Genomic DNA, 11,859 nt, shown 5'->3' on the forward strand with positions numbered 1-11,859 from the left:
TAGGTTCTCATATTCTTTGTGGTGGGCTTAGTAGGTACACAACACAGCATCAATAAACGGGTGTGCCGAGTTCAGGCAAGTCCTGGCAACTAATTACCGACACGGAAGCCCCGCCGCTGCCACTGTCCACCGAAACCCCGCTGCTGCCACTGTCCACCGAAGCCCCACCACGGCCACTGTCCACCGAAGCCCCACTGCGGCCACTGTCCACCGAAGCCCCGCCGCGGCCACTGCCTTCCTAGCAGTTTCAGCAGGCTCCACGATAGCTGGGGTCGAGTTGGATCACCCAGAGGAGTCACTCCAGCAGGCCACCCTCTAACAGGCTCTGGTCTCCATGGACTTTCGATGACCCACTCCACACGAGCCAAGCGCATTCTCCTCCTGCTTCTTTTTATCGAGCCCCTGCTTCCAAATATCAAAGCAGATTTTGAGTGTTAAAAAGCCTTCATTTTCACTCATCAAAGGAGCCTGACAGTTTGGGGGAATGGAGAAAACCATGTAATTTGCACTTGGCTTCACAGAGCAATGATTCTCTTGAAATTCAAAGTGATCTCAACTTAATTTTTAGTTATTTATACTTCTAGGTCTGAAATGAAGACGGCGGGGGGGGGGGACCCACTGTTTACTTTACCAACCTTAAGTTCAGAGACAGCCATGAAGTGCCTTCCCCCACCTCCCTTTCTCTCTTAATTGCCCGACCTCCAAGAAGCTGACCTTAACGTGCCATCAATCACGAAAGGGGCACATCAAAAGCTGCTGCTGTCGGCCCCGCCCATCACTATGAAGTCGAAGTGACACACATTCATTTCCGCCGCTCGCAGCTGCAGGGCAGCCTGGCTGCCCTGCAGTTGTATTTCATGTGTCTGAACTGTGTGGCCGCCTTGCACAATTCAGGAAATGAGTTTACTCTATCTGTGACACACATCGTGTTCACACAGTTCCCTGGGCGGCAGCATGCTGCAAGGCTCTGCAGGAGTTGCTAGCATTGCAGCCCTGGGGTGCATGCCCTGTTGTTCCCTCAGCCCTGGGTGCATGCCCTGTTGCTTCTCCAGCCCTGGGGTGCATGCTCGCTCTCCCCCCCCCCAGTGCTCCAGATCTACCATACCTGACCGTGACTTTCCTCACACCTGTCACCTGAGAAAGTGTGCTTCTCTGCTTCTCTGTGTGTGCTGGAGATTTCTGTATGTAATCTAACCTGGGAATAATAAAATGCAGATTTTAAAAACAGAATGCTCATTAAGACTGCAGGGCCTCTTGTAAGTCACCGCTCAGCTAACCGGAAGCTGAAACACGATGCCTGTCTTTTGATGATGCTTGCCCCTGCCCCCAGTAAAAATTGACTTCACTTCAGTTCTTATGAAGCTCATATCCATTTCTTGCACATGACCTCTGCTGGAGCAGGTTAAAACAAGTCTAGATTGGTGAGGGGGAGGCCCTCCAGTCACTGTGGAGTATTCATTCTCTCACATGGAAAAAGGGAGCCCCAGAGTCTGTCCAGCATCAAAACACAACTCCAGTCAGCAGTGAGGTTTGGTTCTCTTACACTTGGGTTAACCATCTCCCAGGTCATAAAGCAAGGCCTCTGTCCTCCGCTGCAGCTGAGTTTACACACTGTTTCCAGATTGTTTATCCTGGCCCAGAATCAAGGCAACAACGTATTTCCATTATACATGTTTGACAGACTAAGATGGGTGGGAGGGGGCGCTGCAAGGGGCAGGGTTGTGATTTCTTTTTTTATTTACATCAAAGGGACTTTTTAGAGTCCTGAAGATTATGAACCAGTCTAAACATCGTGTCCATGCCACAGAGGTAGAGAGAGTTGGGGCTTTTGCCAAATGTCCAGATCTGGGTCAGTAAAGCCAAATCCATTCATAGCCTCTGCTGGAAATAGATACACTGTGCTTGTTAGCACACAGTCTTGCACACAAACGAAGTTATTGGTGAGCAATATTTATTATTATGCTTGAACACTGAACTCCTCGTGTGAGTAGGATGGCTCGCTGGAAGGACCAGATGTTGGTATGCAGCATCTGCACGTGGTTTTGCGATGACCCCTGCTTTCCATGCAGCGGTGACCTGGTACTGAACCAGGGTGAGGTTTCCAAAGCCCTGTAGGACTTGTCTGTGCTGGGTGGTCCTTCCTCTGAAAGCTCAGTTTTCTGAGGATGCTCCCTGGAGCCTGACATGACATCTTCCACAAGGAAATATTCAAGGTTGCCCAAAAAGACCCCATCTAAATTCTGTCCACAGCAAGTCCCTTGGCACAAAGAACAAATGGGTGTCATCTAAATGAATGTTTTACTTCTTCTATTTTTGCATGTGTATGTGTGTGTGGTGTGTATGCACTTGGATGTGTATACACATGTGTACAATGTACACACATGTGGAGAGACACTGGATGTCTTTCTCCGTTCCTCTCCATGTTACTTATTGAGTCAGGGTCTCTCGCTGAACCCAGAGCTTAACAGTTCAGCTAGTCTAGCTACCAATGTGCCCTGAAAATCTCCTGTCTCAGCCTCCTGAGCACTGGGATTACAGGCAAACCGCCACTCCTGCCCAGCTTCTTACATACCTGTTAGGGACCTGAACTCTGGTCCTCACATAACTGTTAGGGACCTGAACTCTGGTCCTCACACAACTGTTAGGGACCTGAACTCTGGTCCTCACACAACTGTTAGGGTCCTCACTCCTGTGCTGGAAACACTTCCTTGTTCCATCTCTAAAAAGAACATCTTTCTTGTGCTAATAGAAAAATGACATGAAAAAAGTATCAAAAACGGGGGTCAGCCAGATCACTGCGCACCATTGATATAACAAGAGTCCCACAGATGTCACTCTGGCCAGTGCCCGGGTTTCTTTAGTTCTTGTACAGTTATAATAACCCGAGCACAAATCGATTAACTCCAAGGTGGCAGAGACACAGATCTGTCTGCACAGATGTTTGTGGCAAATCATCACTTACCATGGTAATTCTTCAGCTTTACTAAGTTTGTGGAAGTGGCCTGTCACCGTTGTGTGGTCTCTTCAACAGAAGTGAAGAGGGTGAAGGGAGCAGATTCCATGATCTGTCCAGAGCAGCCGTGCCTTCCCCAGCTTACCTCAAGAAATCCAATTTCTAGACATGGAGGTTTACTTTGGGAAGAAACTCAGATGAGAAGGGAATTTAGCAAGCAACAGCCTATGTAATGTCAACACCCAAAGTTGCCGTTGGGGTTAATTCAGTCTTACCAATGGACTTCAAATACAGATTTCAAGTCAACAGACCCATGTGGACCGTTGTTGTAGTCCAAGCGTGGAGATGGGCACTGGAGAGCCAACACTGAGAAAGACACAGTCCCTTTTATTCTGAAAACACTTTTTTCTGGCTGCTACCTTTTTCAGCATATTCTCCCGACGCCCCCACAGTACTACCTCTCCGCCCCCCAACTCCCGCCCAAGTTAGAACACTCAGGCCGTTCTCTCTGGCCAATCCCCGTAATGCCAGAGTACACACTGGGCCAGGAGAAGTGGGTGGTTAGAGATTTCCACTCCATTTGGAAATTAATAGCCTGTGATACTGCCAGAAGGTGCTAGAAAGGCAACAGAAAGCCTGGCCTCCAGGCTCAGGACTTCCCATGCTAGGCTTATCGCCTTGAGCCAGTCTCTCAGGTCCTGGGTGCCTGTGGTGAACTGGACAAACTGGAGAGCCATGAAGCAGGCAGGTATCAAAGCCCCGTCTTTGTGCGAAGTGTTTAAGGCAAGTCCGCCAGCTCTGGCTTCTGACCGTGCAGAGGACGCACTGATGCCAAGAAGCAAACCAGAATGACCTGCCTTCCCCGGCCTGTGGCCACTAGTTCTGTGGGAGGGGACAGGGCCCCCTTAGTCCGGGGAGACCAACTCTGCTTTAGCACGACTGGAAGTTGGTTCAGCTTGTTGGGCTCTCAGACCCAACTTCTGACTCCACTGCTTTCCAGCTCCGTGAGCCCGAGCCAGGGCACTGGATTCCAGAGCCACGTCTGTAAGGTGATAAATGACCCCACAGCGCGGGCGAGGGGGCCTCACAAGAACCAAAAGTGTATGTTTGTATCTCACAGAGCCTGGCATGGGGCAAGCTGTCAGAACGCCTGTAGGTGGTGATGACAATGTCCCATTCACCTGCTGCGGCTCCTGCACCTGGTACCAAATGGCCGCTCAATAAATATTTGTAGAGAGAGGGGAGCCAGGTGGCATTGGGCACACGGAGGAGGCCTGATTGGAGCATTAACATAAAATACCTGCTTTCTGGGTGTGTAGAACCCAGAGTGTCTAAGGCTCTCAAGCAGTTGCTATAGCAGTGAAGCAGGTGACATGAAATAATGAGCTGGCACTTAGGGTCTGAGTGCACCATCTCTCTCAAGGGGATGGTCATGCTGAGCTCTGTGGCCTTCCTCTAAGAAAAGCCTGGAACTCATATTCCACACGAAATAGACAAAGTCCTTAAAACTAAGTCAATTTCTAAGCAAATACTCCTTGGGCCAAACACACGGCCAGACTGACGTTGGGCTGTGAGGCTGTGATTGTCCCCCACCCCACCCTCCCGAGCCCACCTTCATGGAAAGTGTTCTGGCTTGGATTCTTGGTTTGCAAATGAGAGTCATGCACCCTAGGAAGTTATGAAAGGGTGACCACGGGTGAGGCCTTAACTTCCTAATGATTCTGTTCTGATGTCCGGGGTTGCTACAGTTAGCAAGTTCAAGACCAGTCTAGGATACCTAAGTCCTTGTCATAACCCCACCCCCACAAAATGAACTGTGTGTGCGTGTGTGTGTGTGTGAGAGAGAGAGAGAGACAGACAGACAGACAGAGAGACACAGAGAGAGACAGAGACAGAGAGAGAGCAAGATTCACAGAGTCACTGAAAAGAATGGTGGAGGAAACAAGAATTGGATGTTAATGAAAAACAAGAGTTTAATAAAAAAATTAAAAATAAAAAAAGCAGACTCCCCTAAGATCCTTGTGAAGCAGTTGTCATTGTCCCTCATGTTTCACGAGGGCACTTGGGGGAGGGACTAAGAACAGTAACAGACTAAGGAACTGGAAATATATTTGGGCATCTCTTGCTCCCCAAGAATTGTTGCTAGAAACCGGAAATTCCCCTTTGTTTTCCCTTCCTGTTCCAAGGAGTTTCCAGACAGACAGACAGACAGACAGACAGACAGACAGACAGACAGACAGACAGCTTGGCCTCCTGTTTGTTCTGACCAGGGCTTCCCAAAGGCGGCTGCAGTTGTCAGGACAGTGGGGGAACTGTGTGGAAAGGCCCCCTTGGGATCTTACTGCGGATTTCATTGCCTTATAAACCATGGATGAAGTAAGGCGGTGCGAAGGAATGTGAGAGGAATCCCCAGGGCCGCTGCTGCCCAGGAGCAGATGGTCTGTACTGGACTTACTCCATGGATACTATTAAAATGTTGCTAATTCCACTGAAGCCTTTTGTTAAGAGACTTGATGGAAAACATTTCCAAATGGTTTCATACCTAGAAATAATTGCAACTCTGTTATTTTAAGAGCAGTATAATGTGTTTAAATTCTTGGTTGGCTGCTAGAACGGTTACAGCCTATGGACCTACCTCCTACAGAACTCATTAGGATGACCCAGCTTGTGTTCTGTGTACTTGCCTTTGGGACTGGGGAGGAAAATTACCCACTTTCTCACGCCTGGGTCCTAAGCTCATTGATAAATGCACACTGGAGACCCAGAGATGCCAGTCTAGATGCCAGATTTGCCAAATGAAGGCAGACAAGAAAATGACTTCCTGTGTGGCGTGATGTCACGTACCATCTTACAGGATGCGCTGTCCACAGACAGGCACCTGTCACAGGGAGCAACTTTGTAGTCTCGTTCCCCGGAAACACGGGCACATGGCTCACTTCCCTGAAGATTAGTGGGAACAAGAGACCAGGAGCACTGAGTGATAACCCTTCCGTGGACAGAAGAAAGCAGTTATCCCCACCCCCAAGTCTGTCTTTTCTGCCTGCATCCCCTCCTTGCCTAGATCTCTCAAATATTTAGCCAATGGCTGCATACACGATTTTTATTAATGTTCTTCAGATTCATTTTAAAACAAGTTGGCTCAAACTATTTCACTAATAAAATAAATAATAAAACCACAAGAATATAGCCTGATATGGCGGTGTACATCTTTAATTTCAGCACTGGGGTAGGGGGAAAGGGGCTCAGAGGCAGGTGAGTCTCTGTGAGTTAGAGGCCAGCCTGGTCTACATAGTAAGTTCTCCGGCAGCCAGGACTACATAATAGATCCTGCCTCAAAGTAATAGTAGTAGTAGTAGTAGTAGTAGTAGTAGTAGTAGTAATTCCTCCTCATTCTCTCCTCTCTTTTTTAGAAGAAAAACACGAGTGTCCATTTATTTATTCATTTTCATTGACACGGGATCTCTCTGTGCTAACAAACTAACCACCGATTCCAACACAGTCCTCCCTCCTAAACAGCTCAAGTGGCTGGGTCTACACACCTGCCTTTTACCCAGTTTTCAACACACTGGAGGAGATGATAAACAAGGGAATTCTACTTCTGTCTAGAATTGAGACACCTTGCCATATCCCTTGGGGACATCTTCTCCTCTTTGTTGAATGTCCAATACCAGGCAGGCTTTCACACACAAACACAAACACACACACACACCCTGGTTACTGCTGAGCCAACGTTTCATAGATAGTTGCTCATGGGCTCCCTGGTTCTTTTCCAGAGCATAGGAAACTGGGCAACATGACTGTGACCGTGAAGAAAACTGTCCCCTCTCCGGAGGCTGTGCAGATTCTCTACCAGCGAATGAGGTACGAGTACGAGTTCTACCACTACGTCAAAGAGCAGTTCCACCTGCTGAAACGCAAGCTTGGACTGAAGTCTCGCTCCAGCAGACTTCCTCCGCGGCCACAGTTCTTCATTCCCACCCCTCTGGAGACTGACGAGCCTGTCGATGACGAGGAACAAGATGATGAAAAGTGGCTAGAAGATATTTATAAGAGGTGATACCAGCACGACATTGCCACCGCGGCTGTATTCCCCCCTTTCCAGAAAGTTCTTTGGGGAAGAAAAATTGTGAAGGGACTTTGGTTAATGCCCGGGTGCATTAAAAAGACCAAAACATTCCCACATGTTGGGGTCATTGGGAGATGCCCGGTTTTGCGGGTTTTATTTGTTTAATTTTACTGCTTTTTTCTTTGCCTCCTTGAGTCTTTCCCAGATACACTAGATTGCTCCACCACAAGACATCTCTTCACAGAACAGACTTCCCAATCCCTTACCCTTTACAGTGAGAGAAGAGGGAGAAATGTGTCCTCCAACCCAGTCATTTTTAAGATGTCTCCAAGAATATTACTTCCATGGTAAAGATATCCAGACTTGTGTCTTACTGCAGAAACAAACATTTCAGGGGTGTGGGGGCTCTAGAAGCATCTGGCAATAGAACAGACACTGATAGGAACATGAGGGAGGGATCCCTGGTTACCGAGTTTCTGCCCACATGGGTAAGAGGCTGCCTCTGGTCTATCTCAGGTGACACTGTCACCAAGAACATAGCAGTTATCACTGAGAAAACAAAATAACTCTGGTACCCACATTCCTAACCAATCAGAGCTTGGGCAACTTGTCAAGATCAAAGCGCATGCATGGTAAGCACCATTGAGACATTCCATCTTCAAGTGTCATTCTGCTTGGAAGGAGCTTAGCAAGGAATGGTGTTTGCTTGCTATGTCAAGTGTTGGCAGCACAAATCACATATGAGGGCCACGTGGCATCAGGAAAAGGCTGTGGCTGTCTGAAGCCCCTCTGCCTCCTGGATTGTTACAAGTAGAAGTGCCACCTTTGGCCTGGATATCTATGTCAGGAATCCTAAGCTTGACTGTACACCAGGCACAATCCCTCAAGCACACTCATAGCCAAATTGTGCTTCAGGGAATTTGGTATCTTTTGTAACTTCTAGACCTGCACGAGTTGCTATGTCTAGTAACGCAGAGTCTTGAGTCCTGGGCAAAACAGCAGTAGAATCATTAATAGAAACTTTGTGCTCCCGATACTCCTGATAATCTTCCCCAGGGACATCAATGCCGGAAACAGCAAGACTTCTGAACAGGACACTGCTTGGCCCTCTTTTGAGTAGGTTGGTGCCCCCGTGTGACCTGAGTAGACACTGGGCAATCCTTTTGCACCAAAATATGCCGTCCACTTCTTTCCTCCCGCCAACTCCCCACCACCCATGATGCTTCTGTTCCTTTAATTTCTAAATTGTGTCTATCTGTTTAAAAAAAAGTCCTGGAAAATTCATACTCTCCCTGGTGGATACTGTGCAACTAGCCGAGAGGCCAAAGTGCATTGGTGGCAGCAGGAAGGACATTGGTGACAACTTGTGTCTGCCTCAGGTTTGCTCCAGAGCCAGCCCTTGAAGAACACTAGTCAGTAAGTTAGCTGAAAGTAAGCAGGGCTCTGACAGGACAAACGCTACATGTTTTTTCTCTCTAGAAGGTTTTCCTTCCTTCACTAGAACTGGACACTAGCTAAAGCCTAAAGTCAGTCATGTGGAAACTGTCCCATGCATACTGAAGCTACTTCATTGCAAAATGCATTAAGAAGGCTCCAGCCCATTGGCATCTGGGGAAGACAGAAATCAAAGAGATCTAAGGCCAGCACTGGCCACTTGTCAGCTGGGACAGGAAGTGAATAAGGGAACTGCTCACAGAAGGGGGAAATAGCCTTTGTGCTGTCGGAGAGACCTGAGCCCTTTCGTTAGCCAGACTTTGAAGAGCAACCTAGAGAACAGCTACCATTCTCCAAGCCAGTAGAAGAGCAGCAGGGAGGAACTGTGTAAGCCATCTCCATGGCAACTTTGTAAGTCATCTCCATGACAGCACATATACAGAGTGATGGTTAGCTTACACGCTGTTCAACCTCACAATCTGAAGCTGTATTGACTTGTTTTTCCTGTCTTGTTAAGACACACCAGGACAGCTGGTCACTCATAAAGGCCCCCTTCTTTCTGAAAGTTTCCACAGCACTTGCTGTGTGATGTATTCTCCCTCGTGGTCGCAGCCGCTTCACAGGAGACGGGGCTAATGTTACTTGCAAGACCCTGGTGGTATCTTGTCCCATCACACAGACCCTAGATCCCGAAAGTCAAGGTACTTAAACTTCATCCGCTCACATGGGCCCTGGCCCAACATAGTTTATACTTCATGAAATATATTGTACATTTTACATAGTTTAATTTAAAAAGAAAATACATTTTAAGCTAGTTGGTCTTTGCCTTATTTATTATAACCCTTCAGCACATTCCAAGGTTTTAGTTACTCAGGAAGGAGTTAATTAAAATGATTTTATTTTGGTCAGATGGATGTTTTTTAAAAGGAAAATTATTCTTATGAACTCTCAGCTGACTTCCTTGAATGCTGTAAAAAAAAAGTGCTTGTGAATCTTTTTTTTCTAAGAGTTAAAAAATGGTGTTTGACATTGATGGGAATTCAAAAATATATATGGGACTAAAACCTTAGCTTAGCTAAAATAATGAAAGTGATCTGTGTTTGAGATGAAGTGTTCCTTAACTTATTCATTACCCATAGAAATAAATGAATACAAATAAGCTGACCTTTTTTCCTGTTATTTTGGTAGTTGGAAATTAAAGACGTCCCTCTTTCCTCAAGATGTGTTGTTTTTATTTTAAATGTGTGTCCTTGAAAAATCTATCAACTTTCATCCTTGTAATCATATGACCCCCCCACCAAAAAAAATTCCAAACACACACACACACACACACACACACACACACACACACACACACATCAAAAGCAAATAAATAAATAACCCTTGTTAAAAACCTTGAGCTATGGGCTAGAGAGATGATGGCTCAGAGGTTAAGAGCACTGGCTGCTCTTCCAGAGGTCCTGAGTTCAGTTCCCAGCAACAACATGGCGGCTCACAGCTATCTGTTGTAAGACCTGGTACTCTTGTCTGACCTTCAGGCATACCGCAGACAGAATAATATGCAGTAATATGCATAATAAATAAATCTAAAAATAATCGGCTCTATTTCTGTGTGCTGATTGGCTTAGTGTCCAGCTGCTGTGTCAGCACACTCTACCGGTGAAGATAGTGTAATTACTTTTCAGTTGCTGAGATGAAATGCAGTGCCCGAAAGGAAGAAGGCTTGACCTCAGTTTACATTTCTAAAGGCATGGCAACTGGCAGGCATGGTGGCAGGCATGGTGGCAGGCGCGGGAAGCTTGCATCACATTTTATCAGACAAGAAGAACCAGGGCAATGCTATAAACTTCCAGAACCCTACAAAGGCTAGCTTCCAATGCTCTAGCAAGACTGCACCCCCTGGAGGTTCCGTAACCTCCCCCAAACCGTGCCACCAACTGAGGACCACGTGTTTAAATCCATGCACATGGGGTGGGTGGCTCAGTTCTCATGTCAATCACCACATCTACCATGTGTACTGCAGGGTAGGAAAGCAAGGGCGTGCCACATCGCTCAGTGTGTAAGCTGATTGGAATCACGTGCCAAGACTCAGGCCGATGAGTCTGCCTTGCCAGTGAGTCGTATTCATGCTGAAAACTCCTCCCTGGGAAGTGTTAATGCTGTGGTGCAATGAGAGTTAGAGAGAGAGAGACAGAGACAGAGACAGAGACAGACAGAGAGAGACAGAGACAGAGAGACAGAGACAGAGAGAGAGACAGAGAGACAGAGAGAAGGAGGGGTGGACAGAAACAGGACTCCTGCCCCCGCTATGCTTTGTAAATGATAGACACTGCATTCCAGCTGCAGGTGACCCTGTGCAAAAGAATCCAAAACTGGGTATTAACGGAAAGAAAAGTCTGTTTTGATAATAACACGACTTGTTTAAAAAAATCTCAGTATCTCCTTAACAGGTGGTAAATGGGCGGACTCTTTACTGCTTAATGCTGTTTTCTATGACTCAGGAAATTGAATTCAACTGAATGAAATTCGAAGTTCGGAGAACTAACTACAAAAGGCGGCCGTACCATATCGGCATTGCTTGCTTGGTCCGAAGTCCCTTACATAAAGTTCTGAAGTCAGTACCCCTGGTTAATCTCAGGAGCTATTTGGGTTTTAATCAATTTTTTAATAAAAACTGTGTATTCATTACTACTCTTTCTGACTAAGGCAACATAGAGAAGACTCGGTTTGGGTCTGAGGGGAAATGGTCCATCATGTCGGGAAACGGCGGTGGAAGAGCGTAAGGCGAGCGTGGGAAGCGGGTCGCGTAGTGTCTGGAGCCAGGAAACAGGGAGGCCAGAAAGAGCGCCAATGCTCAGCCGGTTTCTCCCACCAACACTTATTTCCATTTTGGGGTCCTGAGCCTGGGTTAGTGATGCGAACCCTCGAGGCAGGTTCTCCTTCTCAGTTACACCTCCCTACAAACCCCCTCACAGACATGCCTCCAGGTGTGTCTCCTAGGTAATTCCACATCCAGTCAAGTTAACAAGAAAACTTAACCCTCACAACTGTTTTTTAAAAGTAGGGTCAAACTTGGGAAGTTGCCTTCAAGAAAGTAATTTCATTTTACTGAAACTACTTACTTTCTTCGTCTAATGATAAAGCAACCAGTAAAAAGCAAACAAAATACTCAATAATCCAAAGCATGAAAGCCTACTTTGGACTAAGAGCAGATCTATTAAGCAAAACACATGAGAATCCAGGCATAGTGGCACACGCCTTCAATATCAGCACTAAGGAGGCAGAGGCAGGCAGATTTCCCAGTTCAAGGCCAGCCTGGTTCACACAGTGAGCTCCAAGACTGCCAAAGCTACAACAGTGAGAAAACATATAGAATCCCTCTCAAAGTCAAGAAAAGTTGCTAGAG

The 11,859-nt window shown here is 46.8% G+C and overlaps 1 protein-coding gene across 2 annotated transcripts in view; it reads left to right on the forward strand.

Annotated features, from left to right (window-relative positions):
* The window catches only part of Ust (uronyl 2-sulfotransferase), a 276,650-nt gene extending 266,978 nt beyond the window's left edge, over window positions 1–9,672 (forward strand). For both annotated transcript variants that reach the window (XM_040728387.1, XM_040728383.1), the window contains one exon: window positions 6,727–9,672. In XM_040728387.1, the coding sequence (XP_040584321.1) occupies window positions 6,727–7,010 (284 nt within the window). In that variant the 3' untranslated portion in view covers window positions 7,011–9,672. The remainder of the gene's footprint in view (window positions 1–6,726) is intronic.
* The last annotated feature ends 2,187 nt before the right edge of the window (window positions 9,673–11,859 follow it).

This window comes from Mesocricetus auratus, unplaced genomic scaffold (genome assembly GCF_017639785.1).
Source record: "Mesocricetus auratus isolate SY011 unplaced genomic scaffold, BCM_Maur_2.0 Super-Scaffold_100018, whole genome shotgun sequence".
In the NCBI taxonomy this organism is placed as follows: Eukaryota; Metazoa; Chordata; class Mammalia; order Rodentia; family Cricetidae; genus Mesocricetus; species Mesocricetus auratus.